Here is a 20,498-nt window from a genome sequence, read left to right as displayed (position 1 = left end):
TCCAATTGAATACACATTTATTGAGAGCACATTATGCAGAACAAACACTTCAGGAAGTAAAGGTTAAGCATTTCCTCTCCAGGAATGACATGTATAATGATTCTCCTTGTCCCCACCTTCATTCTTTAGGATGCCAACGAGATCCACATGTATGACTTTCCATGAGGAGCTGAATGTTCTAGTTTTAGTATTTTCACTTGTCCTGGAAAACATGCGCCCCACCCCCACAACAAGACGTTTAGATTAAAGGTAGGTGTAAGGATAAAACAAACAAACAAACAAACGAACGAACGAACGAACGAATGACAACAAAACAGAAAGAAACAGCAGGAGTGGGTTAAAGCCAGAAAGCTCCATCCAGCAGGCAATGATGGCATGACATCCTAGCATTTTGGAATCCTAGGAAAGGTGTGGCCTTCTTTAGCTTACAGTGGGAGGACTTCTCAAAAATCCAGGTTGAAGAATTCTTTTTTTGAAAAAAAGTTTGGATATAGTATCCTACTCTAGAATTTCAGCCCCCTGGATGTTGGTTTTTGTCCATAAAGAAAGGCCAGACTCTAAGCTCCTTGAAGGCAGGTACTGTGTTGGTCTTATTGCTTTTTGTACGTCCACTGCCTACCATAGTGTCTTACACATTGTAGAACTCAACAAATACTCTCTTTGCCCCCTACAAGCTCCAGCTTGGTTTAGATGCCTCAGGCCCCACAGAGGAACAAATATCTTGTACAACAGCCCATGAGGATAGGCATTCCTGACTCAGTTATAAGAGTCACTGCATGCAGGAAGTCCAAAGCTATGCCTTACTTCCTGGTATTTATGGTTCATTCACAGAATTTCCCACCCAGTCAAGCATACGACTTTTCCCATAAACAGTATTCCCTGGTTATACAGCTGACCTTCCAATGTTATCAAATGTCTGGGGAACAGAGCTAGAAAGGTTAACCCAAGATCAATTTGTCTGTAAAGGACAGAGGGTTTGTTAGCTTTTTACTCATACTCTGTGCATTAAAAAATAAAAGCTTCAGAAATTCTTTTAATTAAAGCAAATGTATTTCCTAAATGCAGCTACATATAAAATATAAGTATATAATATATCATATATAAATATATAATTCCCTTTCAAAAGATATACTCATTCAAGTTCCACAATGTTAAGCAATAATAATAATAATAATAAAGCTTCCTTACTCATTGTGGGAAACCAGTAGCTGGAGTGCTGGCAGCTTTATTATTTTGGATTATCTGGGAAACGTTTCAAAGGTCACAGCCAATGGTTAGCACCTACCACAATTTTACTCTTATTGAGAATGATTAAGCTTAATATATATTAAAAAATTTTCCAATCAGCTGACGTGACTGTCCTAAAACTTTTATCCTAAAACTGGTTCCATTTTCCTCTTGGTTCTTTTGGAAAGATTTAGAATGAATTCCCTTTCCCTCCCTCCAGTATGGAATAGATGTTTCTTCAGTGACCTCAATATTTCCACGGCTGAAGAAAATCCCATATTTTCTCAAGAAATGTAGAAGACAATGTATCAGAAATTTCTCAGTTTTGTTTAGCTTAAAAACAACATGTTCTAAGGCTCTTTGGCTAGCAGATGTGGTAGGCATGTACATGGAAGGCATAAAACCAAATGAGATTGGGAGAATTTTTATGGATTTTGAGCTTTGGAGCCCATCTGGCTCATCTAGTGACATGGTTTCTTACAAGTATATTCTCCCATTTTTCTCAAAGAGCAATTAGGGGACAACTGTGGAGAGAAGTCTCAGAGAGTACTGGGAGCTTATTCCTTGGTGCCTTGGGCCTGAGTTAGCTCAATGGAAGAACAGATGAAAATCCAGCAACCAAGTTCCAGAGAGGTTCCCTTTCTAACAGAACATTTCTCTCCCAGGAAGGTCCCATTATCACATGCACTCCTCCTCTATAGGTATGTGGAGCATCTGGGGTGGGGTTCCTCTCCTGGATCCTTTCTGTGGTATCCACTAACTCCATGGGGCTCAAGTCCACCTCTCTTTAGACAGTGAGAGTTCAGGGGATGCTGACCACTCTGCTATGTCTATGATTGTAAGTCTCCCGCTAAAGGATTCTACATTAGATGGTAGTGGTGCTGGTGATGCTTTACCCAGCACTGTTAGCGGGCAAGGAAGAGTCCCTGAGAAACAGTACAATGGGAATGAGGAATGCAAACCAGGTCATCAGGAAAAGAACTCTTCTACATACCCTGCAAGAAAGGGAGTTTGTACTAAGACATGGAGAGGAAGTTCAGGGTGTCAAGGGGTAAAACATTAGAATAAGTCACAAGTCTTCTTACCTCACTGGGTTTTGAGTCAGGACCAAACCTGCTGGAAAGTGTATGAGTCTCAGGCTCAGATTTAGATTTGATGATCTCGCCAAACCACTTTCGGACCTGGAACATCAAAGGAAATGCTAGGATTGTTTTTGTTAACAATGGAGAAGAGAAAAGTCAGTGAGTTAGAAAGACGAGAGAGACATTATGAAAAACTTTTCCTACAAAATGTGATATATGCATACAATGAATGTTATTTATTCCCTAAAAAGGAATAAATTCTGAAACATGCTATAACATGGTGAACCTTGAAGACATTACACTGAGTGAAATATATGAGCCAGACACGAAAGGACAAATATTGTATGATTCCACATGAATGAGATCCTTATAATAGTCAAATTAATTGAGACAAAGTAGAATACTGGTTACCAGGGGCTTGGCAGGGGAGAATGGGGCATTATTGCCTAAGGGGTACAGTTTGGGATGATCAAAAAGTTCTAGGGGCTTCCCTGATGGCGCAGTGGTTGAGAGTCTGCCTGCCGATGCAGGGGACATGGGTTCGTGCCCCGGTCTGGGAAGATCCCACATGCCGCGGAGCAGCTGGGCCCGTGAGCCATGACCGCCTGAGCTTGCGCGTGCGAGCCTGTGCTCCACAACGGGAGAGGCCACAACAGTGAGAGGCCTGCGTACCGCAAAAAAAAAAAAAAAAAAAAAAAAAAAAAAAAAAGTTCTAGAATGGATGGTGGTGATTTTTGCATGACAATGTGAATGTATTTAATGCCACTGATCTGTACACTTAAGCGTGGTTAAAATGATAAATTTTGTTATATATACTTTATCACAATAAGTTTTTCATTTGTTGTACAAACTCAACAAAATATGCATATGCAAAGGAAGAAAATAGAAGTCACACATAGTTCCTCAATCTAGCGAAAAATCACTGATCATGTTTTGGTGGTATCCTTCCACGTGTCTTGGTTTGGGGTCCCCCAGAGGCAGACCTTGAGACAAGGGTTCTAGTGCAAAGAGATCTTTCGAGGGGTGATCCCAGGAAACACCAATAGATCAGTGGGGAAGTGAGATGGAGAAGGGAAGGCAGCTAATAAAGGATGCATAATCCCTTCCACTGTGGACATCTGGGGTTTAGTGCCACTCGGGGGCTCTGGAGACAACAGGGGACACACCTCAGAGTCATCCCACCTCAGGGACAAGGGAGCTGGGGCATCTATCTACCAGCTCCCATCAGTCATTGGTTGATGGCTGCTCTCAAGGGCCATTACTCTCTGGCACCACCAGCTTGCCCTGTGTATAAAGCAGGCATGTCCTGTGGGCCGTAAGAAGCCCACAGGCACAGAGTCACAGGTGTTTACAATAAGCAACCCTGGGCATGTAGAATATAATGCCAAAGTGATATGAGAGAGCCATCAACAACATTTGCTACACAAAGGTTTCCAACTTTGGCACTACTGACATCTTGAGTTGGATCATCCTTTGTCGTGGGGACTATCTTATGCACTGTAGGATGTTTAGCAAAACTCTGGCCTCTACCAACTAGTTGTCAGTAGTACCCTTTCCCCTAGTTGTGACAATCAAAAGTGTCCCCAGACATTGATAAATGTCCCCCCTGGGAGTGGCAAAACTGCTTGAGGATAAGTGGTGTTTTTCCATATACACCATTACCCACACGTGAATGACTATATAACATAGCATAAGCAATGAATATTTATATATGTTATATAAACAAAATAGAACCCTTCTGGAGCAATGTTTTGAAACTTACTCTTTCACTAATACATTTTTTAAAATTTTAAAAATTATTTATTTTATTGATGTATATTTGATTTACAATGTTGTGTTCGTTTCTGGTGTATAGCAAAGTGATTCATTTAAACATACATATGTATATATTCTTTTACATATTTTTTTCATTATGGTTTATTACAAGGTATTGAATATAGTTCCCTGTGCTATACAGTAGGTCCTCGTTTTTTATCTATTTTATATATGATAATTTGTGTCTGTTAATCCCAAACTCCTAACTTATCCCTCCCTCCCCCTCCTTTCCCTTTTGGTAAAAATGTTTGTTTTCTATGTCTGTGAGTCTGTTTCAGTTTTGTAAATAAGTTCGTTTGTATCATATTTTAGATTCCACTTATATTCACCAATATATTTTGAATATCCTTCCGGTCATAAAATATTCTTGTGCCCAGACAAAAATTAATATTTGAATGGTCTATGCCTATACTCATCCTTTGTTCTCTAGGGAGTGTCTGCTCTGTCAGCTCAGTTTCTTCCTCTCTCTTATCCTCAGAGGAGCTGTTCTTCCTTTCCTAGTTTTGTTATTTGGGCGTGTAGATGCAGAGTGAGGAAAAGAGGGAGAGAGGAAGGAGCACGAGAGAGAGAGAGAGAAGAGGAAGAGGAGGAGATGGAGGGAGGAGGAAGAGGAGAAGGAAGAGGAAGAAGTGTATCAGTCAGGACATGTTTTGCTGCAGTAATAAACGACCTCAAAATCTTAGCGGCCGAGCTCAACAAAGCTCAGCTGGACCACATGTCTTCTTCATGGTATTTGAGAAATACAAATAAAGAACTTGGGTGATTTTGTACTTCTTCTGGCTGCTGGAATATCCTTATTTGGCCATTGCACCTCCTGGCCTGGATCATGTAGATCCAAGTTTCATTGGGGTTTCAGTCTTTTACATTATATTTAATAGTTGCATAGTATCCTGTTCTATAGATGAGTATAACTTAACTAAATCTAAGTAGAAGTATGTCAACGTGGTTCAGTAGTATACAGCACGGTAGCATCTTGCCTGGGGTCCAATTCTAGAGCCAGCATGCAGTTCACATTACCCCTGAGCACCCCTTAGTAAGGAACCATCTTAGAGATTTATCTCAACAAGCCCACAGCAGCCAGTATTTCCCAAGTGTCAGACGCACACTGTTTCTTTTGTTCAGCTGCAGACACATGAATTGGCTTGTGTTTAGTAGCTATATTGAATACAAAATATATACCTTGAAACACTGGAGGCTCACACTGTGAGATGCCTCAGGTACTGAGATGAACTGGGGGAAGAGTACAAATAAGTCTTTTGCATTGTGCTCACTCAAGTGCATACATCCACTGAGAAGAGTTGCTTACAGTTTTCTTTAGCTGTACATGTGGATGGATGGGTAGATGAATAGAAGGGTAGGTATACGGACAGATATGTGATTAAGCAAACATAGCACAACGTTACTTACAGAATCTAGGTGATCGGTATGTGCATGTTTACTACATAATTCTTTCAACTTTTTCGTATATTTGAAAATGTTCACGATCAAATGTTAGAAAAACTATATTATTATGTAATTTCATTATAGAGCTATTAAAACATTTGTAGAGAGGATATACATCACATGGAAATGTGTTTAAGAATTCATGTTAAGTGGTGTGGTAGATTGCTTTATTGATCTCAGTTATTCACTCTTCTGTAGTAGCATTACACCCTGTCTTAGCTTCGTGGTGAATGGAGTGTTTTTCTCCCATTGACTATGGGCTTGGACATGGGATCTTATTGGCCAATGAAATATTGGTGGAGGTGATGCAAACAGAATCACCTTGAAATGGCCTTGCTCAGTAGAGCTTGCCTTCTTGTGATTTTGCCATTGTTATAAGAAGAACTTATGTTAGGGAGATGCTCCCCTTTCTCCCAAGCGTCAGGGTCACAAAGAGCAGACCTGAACATGATCTTCATCCTGGAGCCAGGTCAAGCTGAGCCCAGCCAAGATCAGCTGAACCCCAGTCAACCTGCAGACTCCAGAATGAGAAAAGTAAATATTTGTGTTTAAGCCACAAATATTTTTGAGGTTGTTTGTTACACGGCAATAGATGACTATTACGCATGGGATAGTTGAAGAAAAACATGGTATTTCCTTGATGCAGCAATTATTTACTTTCTGAAAGCCATTAATAAATTAATATTTCTGACAATCAATAGCATCTCACAGTAGAGAACATATAGGGAGTGTTTACACACTACTCACAAGTGCCTATGAAAATTTAGAGAACGTGGATTTGAATGTTTATTAAACTATGTATCTCCAAATGTTTCTTAACTTTAAAACAATAAAGAAAGAGGTCACAGTTTACCTGCTGGCTGAGGAGGCAGTAGACCAAGAAAATGAAGAAACCCTGAAGGCTGTTGATGATGGTGAAGAGGTAGGCCATGACACGGGCAGCTGAGCCCATCTGCAAGACGCCCAGACACCATGTGCATCCCAGGATGAAGAGCTGAGCTGTTGCTTTGAGTGTCAGCATCCTGAGGGAAGTAGTAATCAATAATGTAAAAAAGCTAACGATGGACATGAATACTTCTACAGCATTGTTGTTAATGGTGAAGTCTCTGGAGCTAGAATGCCTGGGTTTAAATCCAAGGCAGCACTAACTAACTGTGTGACCTTGGGCAAGTTACTGTCTGGCGTGTTTTGTTTTTAATCACGTGGCTTGGGAGATCTTAGTTCCCTGACTAGGGATCGAACCTGGACCATGGCAGTGAAAGCGCTGAGTCCTAACCACTACACCACCAGGGAATCCCTACTTTTCTGTAACTCAGTTCCCTAATCTTTGTAATACTCCTATTTCATAGGGTTGCTGCAAAGATTAAATGAGACCTTAACTTATGTAAAGTATTTAGGACAGTATATAGAACAAAATGTTACCCCTGGATTCCCTGGGAGGTAAAAGTAGCAGGAAAAGAGGGAGTAAGCAACTTTCACTTTTAACTTTATATATTTTGAAAACTTTTGACAAATAATGAACAAATAACAAATGTGTTATTGTTGTGATTACAATGAAAACCTCAACAAATTACATGTCAAATTAAGATGGATGCTGAGGTCTTCCCTGGTGGTGCAGTGGTTGAGAGTCCTCCTGCCGATGCAGGGGACATGGGTTTGGGACGTGGGTCCAGGAGGATCCCACATGCCACGGAGCGGCTGGGCCGGTGAGCCATGGCCGCTGAGCCTGCGCATCCAGAGCCTGTGCTCCGCAACGAGAGAGGCCAACAGCAGTGAGAGGCCTGTGTACCACAAAAAAAAAAAAAAAAAAAAAAAAAGATGGATGCTGAAAAATAAAAGAAATACTCATAGTTCCCAATTTTTTGAAATAGTATTATACAAAATATATTTTAACCTAAATCCTTCCTGAACCTATTGCCTCTTGTGCTGTGTGGCCAAAGCTGTATTCTTCCATTCTCCTCTTCTTCCGTTTAGTGTTAGATCTCTTCGCTTTTTGAGATTTATCAAGGACACAGGGCTACCCAGTTAGAGACTACATTTCCCAGGCTCCCTTGCAGCTAGGTGTCACCGGGTGACCAAGGTCTAGCCAATGGGATATGAGCAAATGTGGAACTTGCAACTCTCATGTCAACTCCTTCCTGCATATGGGATACTGATAAAGACAACATCCTAGGGGATGGTGGGGCAACACAATAGAAAGAACGTGAGTCCCTGGATCACTCTGTGGAGCAGAGCTTCCCATTAGCTCTGGACTGTTTACCTCTGGCCTGTGGCGTGAGAATGAAATAAACTTCTATTTCACTCCCATTTTGGGGTCACAGAAATTTAGCCTGTACTCTAGTGAATACAGCTTCTCATTAATTGTGATAGTGGAAGATGGTAGTGGTCTTGCTAGTCCTTAGAGCCTGGTTGTGGGGTGTATGTCTGTGTCAATATGTAGGAGGGACCAGTAGGAAGTGAGTAGAGGAAAAGAGGGTTAGAAAATACCACTTGCTTCATCTTACTTTAGATTCTGGATGGTTGACACTTCACTGTTGAGGGAGGAAAGTTTTCTTTTCAAAATCCAAAGAACCAAGATAAAAAGTACAAAATTCACCTGCAGGAATGACACAGACCATGTAGAATACAAGTTAAGATGACTATGTCCACTGTAAATTGTACACAGCTCCTACCTCCCTGAACATGGGTTTGAATTGGTAGCAGGTGGAAAAATCAAATCATACAACCGAGAAAATATATGTCCCTTGTGCTATCTTGCACCCATGTCTGGTGCTTCTTCTTAGGTCAGGAACATCAGAGCCACATATTCACTCACACAGATAATGGCACAGACGGGACCGAGGAAAGCCCAGATGAATTTCTGGTTCAGGCTGAGCCAGCAGCTGGGAAAAGGGACGCAAAGAGAGATCAGAGAAAGCACATGAAATGGATATGAAATGACACCTTTTCCTAACAGAGAATTTTCCAATGTCTCCTGAAAATGTCAGCTGACAATGAAGGCTTTAATTGTTCACTATCATATGTTACTGCTACATTAAACATTTTACAGGTACAGTCCTGTTGAATTTTCACACTAGTATTCTGAAGGTGGGACCATGGAGGTGACCATTATCCCCATTTCACTAATGAGGGGACTGAGAATTAAGGACTTGAGGTCGCAAATTATGGGAGAGATAAAGTTGGGACCTAACTGCAAAATTCTCCCCTTCCAGGGCCCGTGAGCCATGGCCGTTGAGCCTGCGGGTCCGGAGCCTGTGCTCCGCAACGGGAGAGGCCACAAGAGTGAGAATCCCACATACTGCAAAAAAAAAAAAAAAAAAATTCTCCCCTTCCAGAGCCTCTTACATCATTTTTCCCTGCCTCACTGGGAAAGAGATTAGAGCCCTTATACTCAAGGGGAAAGTAGAGTGCATTTGATGTGAATATCCCAATCATCACTATTAACACTGCCCTCAAATATGTCCATGGCACAGGGTGAGAGTCAAGCTCACTGATCACGTGTTCCATAAAGCTGAGGCCTGGATGCTGCGGAAATGGCCACGATCACAGCCGGGACTCCGTAGCCCACTGGGAACATGAGCTTCTTCATGAACCTGTTGACACTGGAGTGGTTGACCACCGTCAGGTTGCGTGCAGTGAGGAAGAGGTGCAGGCCCTCCAGCAGCATCCAGGTGAAGGAGGCCAGGTAGAGATAGTGCAAGGCACCTGCGATGATGGCACATAGCACCTGGGGAAGGAGGAAGGTGTCACCAGGAGGGATTGTCAGGGTGGAGCATGGCCTCAGGGCCTCTCTTTTATACTGACATTGAGTTCAGAACACCTGGTATTAGACCAAGGTCATTGAAGGTAAAGGTGGTTGATAATCAACGGCAGCACTACTCACCTTGGTACCTCTCCCCCAACCTCCCTCTGGGGCCCAAGGCTATTTTATTAAGGTGTCCAATGCATCATGGCTCCATGAACTCAGCATACACTGGAGGCAGGGCAGGGGTATTTTGGGACAGTATAAGTACCTTGATCTCAGTTCTATCGAAGGCTGTTAGGAAGAGCAGGTGGGCCAGGAAGAGGCAGAGTGAGAGCTGCAGGTGGAGCGAAGTGCTGGTGTTCTGGATGGCTTTGCACAGCAAGAAGGTGAGGGCTGCCAGGAGGAGGCACAGCAGAGAGAGGCTCAGCCCCACGTAGGTGATCACAGTCAGTGTGGGATCCTTCTCCTGGGACCAAGCAGAGAGGAGCTCACAGTCAGGCTTTCCTGCTCTGGGATTATACTCCCCCACCTCTTGGAATGTGGCATCCCAACATAGGCAGATCACCTTCATCTCTGCAAGGAGGGGAGGGAGGCAGGACTTCCTGTATGCTGTCACCCAGCCTATGTCATCAGTACTCTGACCCCTCGTCTAGGATATGTGTCCTGTCTGACCTTCTCCCACCACCTTTGCTGCTGCCACCCAAATCCTGACCACCATCATCTCTCTACCAGTCCACTCCTGCTGCACCACCATCCATTCTTGACCCAGGAGCCAGAGATTTCTTCTAATAACATAAGTATGCAGCATCCCTGATTCAAATTCTCTATTGCCTTTCCATTGTAATTTGAATGAAATCTAAACTCCTGACCATAGCATTTGAAGTCTGTTGCATTTTCCCTGTGCCCTTTTCTCCAACCTGAACTTTTCCACTTCCCTCTCATTCACTCTGCTCCAACCACATTGATTTCTGGAACACACCAAGTTTGTTCTCTCTCAGGACCTTTACACATACGTGTATCTCTTTTTGGGATGCTCTTCCCTGAAACCTTTTTTTTTCTTTTTCATTGAGGTAAAATCCAAATAATATAAAACTAACCATTTTACACAGTACAATTTAGTGACTTTTAGGACATTCACAGTGTTGTGCAATCACCACCTCTCTCTAGTTCCAAAACATTTGAATCACCCCAAAATAAAACCTCATGCCCATTAAGAAGTTACCCCCTATTCTCCCCTTCTCCCAGCCCCTAGAAACCATCAATTTGTTGTCTCTCTATGGATTTGCCTATTCTAGACATTTCATATAACTGGAATCCTACAATATGTGGTCCTTTGTGTCTAACTTATTTCACACAGCATGATATTTTTGAGATTCATCCACATTGTAAGCCCACTGACTTCATATTCAGATTTCAGCTTGAATAGTTAATTCTTCTCTAACCATGTTATCTAAAGTGGCACACTTCTGCAATCACTCCAGACACACGCTCTTTAAAAAATTTCCTTATAGCATTTATGGCCACCTAAGCAGGGCCTCCAAAAGGATTAGCTTGAGGAATTCAATGTTTACATCATACCTGTGTGTCGAAGGCCATGAGGACAGTGAAACTGGACAGGTGAGTGCAATTGCATATACTGTGAGTCTTGTTTGCTTGTATCAGGAAACAGCCCTCCGTGGACCAGTGGCCGCCCTCCTTTGTACCTTTCCAGTAGACGCAGAAGAGCTTTTTGATACTGGGCTTTATCTGAAAATAGAACAGGCTCCTCATGTCCTTCCTTGGGAGGGACTGCTCTCAGAGTGTCAGTCTATGCTGGTAGGGTGCAAAGAGGTGACACCATGGGTTAGGAGAGATCAGGTAATTTCTATTTTAAGTGAAGAGGATGACCACCAGGAACCTGTCCGCGTAGTCCCAACTCTATTGGGATTCCACATAACAGAAAATGAACCCACCTCTCTCTGGGAGCCAGAATTTTACAAGATGTCATCGGCTTCAGGACTTTATCCTCCAACATGGGAGTCAAATAAAAATAGAGTATAAGGCTCACTTAAATTTTTCTCCCAAATACTCTCTAAGCCAAATTTCCCTGATCTCTTCACATCAATTCTGCCCTGACCGCTTACAACACAGTAATTGCTCATACAATGACAGGGGTAGTGTAGGGAAGAAACATCACCAGGAGAGAATAAAGTTAGTTTTCAATCTCTTTTTTTTTTTTTTTTTTTGCCCCCAGGACGTCCATAGCATCACTTGATTGGGCCAAGGATGTGAGTTGGATGCTCTCATATTTGGCGGCTGTATCTCCTTTGATAATCCACTGGACCATCCCCAGATATCTTGCTCCACTTCCATTGCTCCATGCCATATATCAAAAATTCCATTCCTAGATTTTATGCATCAGATGGAGAAAACCTACCTTTCCTCACCTTCTCCCACTTAATTCTTATTTTCTTAAAAATTTTTAAAAATTTGATTTATTTTTTCCAGTCTTATTGAGATTTAATTGACATATAACATTGTGTAAGTTTAAGTGTATGATGTAATGATTCGATATATGTATATATGGCAAAATGATTATTACAACAAGGTTAGTTAACATCCATCACTTCACATATTTACAATTTTTATTTTGTGGTGAAAACTTTTAAAAGCTACTCTCTTAGCAACTTTCAAATATACCGTACAGTATTGTTAACTAGAGTTAACTAGAGTCACTATTCTCTCCATTACATCCTCAGAACTTATTCATCTTATAACTGGAAGTTTGTAACATTTGATCACGATTACCTCTTTCTCCCACCTTCTGTTGCTGGCAACCACCAATCTGTCCTTTGTTTCTACGAGTTTGTTTTTACAGATTCCACATATATATGAGATCAGTCAGTATTTGTCTTTCTCTGTCTGACTTATTTCACTTGGCCATAAGGTCTTCAGGGTTCATCCACGTTGTCAAAAGAACGGCAAGATTTCTTTCAACTCTTACTTTCTAAACAGTTGACTATGTCTGGCTATTAACCCTCCTGCCTTTAAGAGTTTGGGCAGAGAATGGGAAAAGGCAATGAATTATATAAAAGTTTTTCTTCTGATTGAATTATGTAGTCTTAATAATTAATTCCAGGCTTTTGTGCAAGAATAAACACTATGTCTCGGTTCAAATTTCACAGATGTAGGAGGTACCGGCAATTAAAAAAATTCCACGAACTAAAATGATGCTGCCCAAGAGAGATATCATATGAGTCATTTAGGTAATTTGAAAATTTCTACTACCACGTTAAAAAAAGGAAAAGAGGGCTTCCCTGGTGGCGCAGTGGTTGAGAGTCCGCCTGCCGATGCAGGGGACACGGGTTCGTGCCCCGGTCCGGGAAGATCCCACGTGCCGCGGAGCGGCTGGGCCCGTGAGCCATGGGCGCTGAGCCTGCGCTCGGCCGCAGCAGGCAGAGGCCCGCGTACCACAAAAAAAAAAAAAAAAAAAAGAAAAAGAAAAAAAAGGAAAAGAAACAGGTCAAATTAATTTTAATAAAATATTTTATTTAAAGCACTATATTCAAAATAATATCTTTTAATATGTCAATATAAATCAATACATGTAATCAGTATAAAATTATTGAGATGCTTAACACATTGTTTTTCTTACTGAGTCTTCAAAGTCTGGAAACACTGAATCTAAACCTGGAAATACTAAGTCTTCAAAATCTCAGTTCAGACTCACCATATTTCAAATGCTCAATAACTATAGTTGGCTCCTGGCTATGATGTTGCTCAGTGCAGGTCCAGAATGATTGAATTGGGAGTATTTAAAAATCGTTTGGTCTAACATCCATGAAACCTAAGCAAGTACAAATTGTAGCTTTCACCCACCTTCACGTGCTGAAAACGTAGAGTCACAGCCTGGGAGAGAGATGTGTTCCTTTTGGGTCCAATAGCGGCACTCACTATCTGGGAGTTCAGGTAAACTTGATCTTTCTCATTCACCTTTTCAAAAAAGCTTGCATTTATGATGTTTCCCAGACAAGAGTATGAAATAAAGGCAACTGCACTGGGACCTGAGGAAACAGAATAATGGAGTCTTAAAAAGTGCCACCATTCCTTCTGTTGCCCTTTCCCCCTCCATACCTGACAGACTCCCATGATCGCCACACCTGTGCTCAGCTGTGCCTAGGAAGTTTACTTTTCCTCTCCTGCTCTTCCTACCCACATATTCACAACTCCTCCTCAAAGACCCATCTCCAACCCAGCCTCTGGCTCAGGAAGTCTTCCCTAGATCCTCTGGCAGCTTGATGTGTCTTTCTCCAAATTCGTATTTCAAGTGCAGTCCCTGCCGTGCCAAAGAGAATTCAACTGTCCATTAATTATTTCCTGTGGATTAATCCTATTTTTCCAACAGGCACTAAACTTACTGAGTAACTAATACCAGATACTTCATTTGGAAACCACAGGGCTCCTAGCATAGTACCAAGCATGTGGTAAATGATGAAATCTTTGAAAACATCCTTATTTTCTAAAAAAGTTTAGCTTATATTTCAAACACTTAGAAAACTATAAAAAAGACATAACAGACATTTACACTCGGATTTAAATTTTAAGAAATAAAATGTTTTAGATATGGCTAAAGATCCCACTATTATTTCATTCTCTTTCTTCCTTCTTGAGAAATAACCACGGACTTGAAGTGGAAGTGTGGCCTTTCCATGAATACATTTGTAATTTTACTACATAAGCATGTTTCCATTATAATATACAGTATTGTTTTCTGTGTTTAAAAATTCACATAAATGGTATCCTACATTGGGTATTCTTTTTTTTTTTTTTACTTTTTAAAAAAATTATTTTATTTATTTTATTTTTGGCTGCATTGGGTCTTCGTTGCTGCGCGCGGGCTTTCTCTAGTTGTGGAGAGTGGGGGCTACTCTTTGTTGTGGTGCGCGGGCTTCTCATTGCGGTGGCTTCTCTTGTTGCGGAGCCACTCAAGCTGCAACAACTCTTCCCTGGGTCTTCAGCCTGCTGGCTAGATTTTAGACTTGCTACCCTCCACAATCACAGGAGCTAATTCCTTAAAATCTCTGTCTTTGTCCCTGTCTCTCTCTCCATACACACACACAGCCCCCACTGGTTCTGTTTCTCTGGAGAACCCTGACTGATACACCTGCTGATGCTTCCTGGGATCATCTCCCAAATAAAATCATTACAGCTGAACTCCTTATACTTGTCCATGGACTGCTTCTGAGTGAACCTAAACTGAGACCCAGGTAAAACAGCCCCTCAACTGCAAAGAAGTCTCTTTCATGCTGAAGAATAGAAAGCCTCTAGTTTAAGAAGATTTTTGTTTTTAAGGAAAAGACTCAAATGACAAAGTTTTAGGGTAACAGACCCATTAGGGAGGAGCCTATTGTGGACCTTTCCTTACTACTCACACAGTGATATTGCTCTGCGTGTCTTAGGGATTCTGCATACAGTCACCACATGTACCTTGTATATTTCCCTGGATGACGTCACCGCAATTGATATCCATGGAGTTCATTTGGGCGTTCAAGTTGAAGGTGACTCCCGTGGAGCAATTGTCTGTAACAACTCGAGTTTCAACAGCTGGTAAGAAAAACAACGGGCAAGCTTACCATTATTATAAGTTTTAAAAATGTGCATAGCTACACAAACAGCTCAAATTTACTGAATGTCTAGGATGTGCCAGGCACTGGACTAAGATCCTTATACATCATCATCTTATAACAGCGTCATATAACGCCATGAGGAACCATTGTTCAGATGAGGAAACTGAAGTTCAGAATTTAAGTACGACTCTAACTCCTGAAACCAAGTTCTTAAATAATATTCTCTAGCATATTGTCTTTGAAGCAACAATTCTGTTTCTAGGAATTTATTCTAGGAAAACAATCATGGATAAGAGGACAGAATTAACTACAAGAAAGATGTAGCTAATTTCACAGCAGCAAAGACGATAATGGTGAAAAATGGGAAGTGACCTAAATGTTTAAGAAGGAACTGATTAAATAATTTGTGGCTTATCTCTTTAATGGAGAATCACGCTTCCAATAAAAATGAAGTCACAGAAAAGCAGGAAATAAGGGAATTCCCTGGCGGTCCAGTGGTTAGGACTCCACACTTCCACTGCAGGGGGCATGTGTTTGATCCCTGGTCGGGGGAACTAAGATCCCGCAAGTCACATGGCATGGCCAAAAGAAAAAAAAAAAAAAAAAAGAGCAGGAAATAAGCTCATGAAAATATTTATCTTATAAATCAGACAGTCTGAGACTGGTCATGAGTTGGAAATTATTCAATCTGGATGATGAGTGCAGTAGGCTTATTATGTCTCCTTTTTTTATGTTTAAAAAAGTTAAAAAGAAGCAAGTAACAAAATAGCACTTAAAGAATGATACTATTATAAAGTAGATAGGAATATAAAAAATGATGCTATTTAAATAAAACTTTATAATACTAAAGAGTGGAAAGTAGAATAATCAAAGTTATAGCAATTACCAGCCCTAGTTGTAAGTGTGTTATATGCAGCATTATTATCTCATTTTATAGATGAGAAGACTAAAGCCCCTGAGGTAAGGGTACTGGTCATCGATTAAACAGTTAGGAACTGGACAAATCAGGAAAGATGAGAGTTACTCGTAATCTGGTTTAATTTTGAAAGAAATTGTGCATATTCTGGTTTCCCAGGAAGGTTAGACACTGAATTTTATTTTATTAAAACAGTTTAAAAAATTACGATTTTTATAGAGTATAAAGTACTTTATCATGCAAGTTGGTAAAACAAAATGGTTAGTTAGGCATACACAAATACACTGACATCTCTGAGCTGAATAAAAAGCACAGCAAACAGCATTTCTGAAGACCAATATAGTGGTATGTATCAAAAGTCTATAAAATGTTTTTTTCCCTTTGACCTAACAATTCCTCTTCTATGAATTTATCCTAAGAAAACATCAAACAAACACACAGATAAATTTTCAATGGTCTTTGTCACAGGGTTGTTTGGTAACAACCTGCATTTACCAGAATAGGGAAATAAATAAATTATAGTATAAATAAATATATAGTATAAATAAGTTATATATACAATGTAACTCTATAAGCCATTGAAGACAGTAACATAGGTAATGATGATGTATATGATTTACATGGAAAGATCTTAGTAATGTAGTGAGTGAGAAAGCAGGTTGTGCAACCGTATGTAAATTGTAACATACACAACAAACGTGTGTCTCTTCATCAGACATGTAAATACATGGGTATCAGATTGGAGGATTGGGTTGTGGGCAGATTTGGCTGGTCTCAATTTAGTTTTGTGTACATGTTTTTTCCTAATTTAAAAAAAATTTAATACTTGGCTTTGCTATGGTATTTTATTTATTTTTATTTTCAAAAACAAAAATTGTACATATTTACGGTGTACAGTATGAAGACTTGACACACACACGTATACATAGTGAAACGATTACCAAGGTCAAGCTAATTGACACATCATCTCATCACATACATATATAATGAATATGTATGACTGGTATAGTAAAAGTATTTCTTTTTTTGGCTGCACTGTGTGACTTGCGGGATCTTAGTTCCCCGAACTCAGGTTCCGGCAGTGAAAGTGCCGAGTCCTAACCACTGGACCACCAAGGAATTCCCTAATAAAAGTATTTTTATTTTAAAAATATGTAGTAAGATGTTCCTTCTGGGATGGTTTAAGTAGCATCACTGTGACGTGTGCTGTTAAGTTATGTAAGCACTGGTTGAAAAAAAAACAAAAACCTAACTTCAGGCCAGAATCCCAGACTCAGGATTAGAAACCACTGACAATTTTTATTTATTAAAAATTTTTTTTAAATTTTTTAAAATTATTTTTATTAAAAAAAAATTTTGGCCATGTCAGGCGGCTTGTGGGATATTAGTTCCCAGATCCACCCGGGTCCTGGCAGTGGAAGCACTGAGTACTAACCACTGGACCACCAGGGAATTCCCCCACTGGCAATTTTTAAAAACAGCTCTATGGAGGTGTAATTGATGTACACAAAATTGCATGTATTAGAGTGTACAACTGGATGAGTTTCACTGAGTGTATACATCTGTAAAACTACCACCACAATCAAGGTAGAGAGCATTTCTATCACCCCCAACAATTTCTCCAAATTTTTCTCATGCCCTTTTTTCATCCCTTCACCTTTCCTCTCCTCCCTGTTACTATAGATTAGTTTGCATTTTCTAGAATTTTATATTAATGGACTCATGCAGTACTTACTTACTTTTCTTTTTTTTTTTTTTTTTTAAATTTTATTTTATTTTATTTTTTTTTGCAGTACGCGGGCCTCTCACTGCTGTGGCCTCTCCCGTCGCGGAGCACAGGCTCCGGACGCGCAGGCCCAGCGGCCATGGCTCACGGGCCCAGCCGCTCCGCGGCACGTGAGATCCTCCCGGACCGGGGCACGAACCCGCGCCCCCTGCATCGGCAGGCGGACTCTCAACCACTGCACCACCAGGGAAGCCCCTTACTTACTTTTCTAATTGCTCAATCCAGACCCCAGTTAGTAACCATACCCTGTGTGTATCATGCCTTATTGTCTTCTTACCCAAAGTACGGCTTTGGACTTTCTGGAGTTTTTGGTCTGGGGCTTTCAAGGCAGTTTCTAGAACAACTGATTCCATTTCCTGGAGAATAGATGTGAATGTGGCTGTGATGTTTTTCGTCTTTTCCGTTCCCCATACAGTCTTATTGGTGAGAAGTGACTCGATATTCTCAACAACCTGTTGCAAATTTGAAGAGATAAAGAATTTTTTAAAAATCCAATCTGATAGAGGGTCAGAAGAAAACACAAGAAAGCAGGTGCTGGAGCCAGACAACTAGTTTAAATCCTGACCCCACCATTCACCTGCTGAGCAACCTTGGGAAAGTCACTCAATCGCTCTGTGCCTCAGGTACCCTGTTTAGAATGAGGACAGAACTAAGACCCCATAGAGTTTTGGGGAAGATTAAATAAGTGAAGAGATGCTACATTTTTAGAACAGTGTCTGTGCCTGGTAAACACCATATAAGTGTTATTTATTATGAACATCTTTTACCAACAAGGAAGTGGTAAGGTTTCTAGAAATAGACCAGTGGTTCTTAACTGGGGGTGATTTTGATCCCCAGGGGATCAAGTTAGTGATAATTTAGTACATTCATGATGTTGTGGAATCATCACCTCTATGTAGTTCTAAAACATGTCCATCATCCCCAGATAAAACCCATTAAAGAGTTACTCCCCATTCTCCCTTCCCCAAGCCTCTGGAAAGCACGAATCTGCTTTCTGTTTCCATGGATTTGCCTATTCTGGACATTTCATATAAATGGAATCATACACTATGTGATCTTTTGTGTCTGACTTCTTTCACTAAACCTAATTTTTTTAAGGTCATCCATGTCGTAGTGGGAATCAGAACTTCAATTTTTTATGGCTGAATAATATTCCACTGTATGCCTATACCACATTTTATTCATCCATTCATCTGTTGATGGTCATTTGGGCCATTTCTGCCTTTTGGCTATTGTGAGTAGTGCTGTTAAGAACATAGGTGTGCAAGTATCTACTTGGGTCCCTGCTTTCTTCTTTTTAAATTTTATTTTATTGAAGTATAGTTGATTTACAATGTGTTAATTTCTCCTGTACAGCAAAATGATTTAGTTTTATATACATTCTTTTTCATATTCTTTTCCATTATGGTTTATCACAGGATACTGAATATAGCTCTGTGTGCTATAAAGTAGGACCTTGTTGCTTATCCATTCTACAATATATATAATAGCCGGCATCTGCTAATCCCAAACTCACTTTCCGTACCTCCCTTACTGCCCTCCCCCCTCCTTGGCAATCAAAAGTCTGTTCTCTGTGTCTATGAGTCTGTTGCTGTTTTGTAAATAAGTTCATTTGTGTCATACTTTAGATTCTACATGCAAGTGATATCATATGGTATTTGTCTTTCTCTGTCTGACTGACTTCACTTAGTATGATCTCTAGGTCCATGCATGTTGCTGCAAATGGCATTATTTCATTCTTTTTATGACTGAGTAGTATTCCATTGTATATATATACCACATCTTCTTTAACCATTCATCTGTTGATGGACATTTAGGTTGTTTCCATGTCTTGGCTCTTGTGAATAGTGCTGCTATGAAATAAGGATGTATGTATCTTTTGGAAATATACTTTTGTCCAGGTATATGTTTGGGTCCCTTCTTTCAGTTCTCTTGGGTATATGCCTAGGAGTGGAATTGCCGTGTCACCTGGTAATTCTGTGTTTAATTTTTTGAGGAACGTGGCAATGACATTTTATAAAGAAATGCTCCTGTTGATAACATGATTATTTGTTCATTACTTCAATGAACAGTTGCTGAACTCCCAATGCGGGCTTGGTCTGATTCCTGCCCTCAAGAAGCTCACTGTCTAGAGGGTGACAGCACACCATGTAAATATTATCAGTCTGACGGAGATAATGATGGATAACATAGATGGAACATGTATTCTGGGTCAGGCACTGTGCTAAATACTACACATATATTATCTCATCTAAACTGCTCATGTATCCAAGGGTGCCATTACCACCCCTGTCTTACAGACGAGTAAATTGAACTTGAAGAGCGTGATGGTTAATTTTATGTTTCAGCTTAACTGGGTAATGGGTTACACAGATATTGGTCAAGCATCATTCTGGGTGTGTCTGTGAGGGTGTTTCTGGATGAAATTAACATCTGAATGGATAGATGAAGTAAAGCAGATTGTTCTTCCTGTTGTGGCTGGGGATCATCCAGTCAGTTGTAGGCCTGATTAGAATAAGAACTCTGAGGAAGGGATTTTCCTCCTGCCTGCCTGACAGTTCCAGCTTTGAGCTGGGACATTGTTTTCTTCCTTCAAACTCGAACTGAAACATCGGCTCTTCCTGGGTCTCAGACCTCTGGATTCAAACTGGAACTACACAATCAACTCTTCTGGGTCTTCAGCTTGTCGACTGCAGATTTCGGGGCCTGTCAGCCAATTCCTTATAACAAATCTCTTTATATCTTTTCCCCTATTGGTTCTGTTTCTCTGGAGAACCCTAACACAGAGAGGTCATCATTTTGCCCATGTCACTTGCCATTGTGGTGCTGGGATTCAAACCTCTTTCTACACTTCTAAACCCCACAACCCCTACTGTAA

The 20,498-nt window shown here is 40.6% G+C and overlaps 1 protein-coding gene across 2 annotated transcripts in view; it reads right to left on the bottom strand.

Annotated features, from left to right (window-relative positions):
• ADGRE3 (adhesion G protein-coupled receptor E3) overlaps positions 1 to 20,498 on the bottom strand; it is a 41,632-nt gene continuing 21,134 nt past the window's right edge. For both annotated transcript variants that reach the window (XM_032625718.1, XM_032625719.1), the window contains exons 5-15: positions 17,898 to 18,072; positions 14,779 to 14,895; positions 13,171 to 13,355; positions 10,891 to 11,058; positions 9,581 to 9,778; positions 9,059 to 9,294; positions 8,383 to 8,449; positions 8,072 to 8,163; positions 6,421 to 6,589; positions 2,313 to 2,408; positions 1 to 202 (exon numbers count right to left, since the gene is read on the bottom strand). In XM_032625718.1, the coding sequence (XP_032481609.1) occupies positions 194 to 202; positions 2,313 to 2,408; positions 6,421 to 6,589; positions 8,072 to 8,163; positions 8,383 to 8,449; positions 9,059 to 9,294; positions 9,581 to 9,778; positions 10,891 to 11,058; positions 13,171 to 13,355; positions 14,779 to 14,895; positions 17,898 to 18,072 (1,512 nt within the window). In that variant the 3' untranslated portion in view covers positions 1 to 193. The remainder of the gene's footprint in view (positions 203 to 2,312; positions 2,409 to 6,420; positions 6,590 to 8,071; positions 8,164 to 8,382; positions 8,450 to 9,058; positions 9,295 to 9,580; positions 9,779 to 10,890; positions 11,059 to 13,170; positions 13,356 to 14,778; positions 14,896 to 17,897; positions 18,073 to 20,498) is intronic.

This window comes from Phocoena sinus, chromosome 3 (assembly GCF_008692025.1).
Source record: "Phocoena sinus isolate mPhoSin1 chromosome 3, mPhoSin1.pri, whole genome shotgun sequence".
NCBI classification, from domain to species: Eukaryota; Metazoa; Chordata; class Mammalia; order Artiodactyla; family Phocoenidae; genus Phocoena; species Phocoena sinus.
Note: the sequence above shows the minus strand (reverse complement) of the source record. Positions and strands in the feature narration are given on the sequence as shown.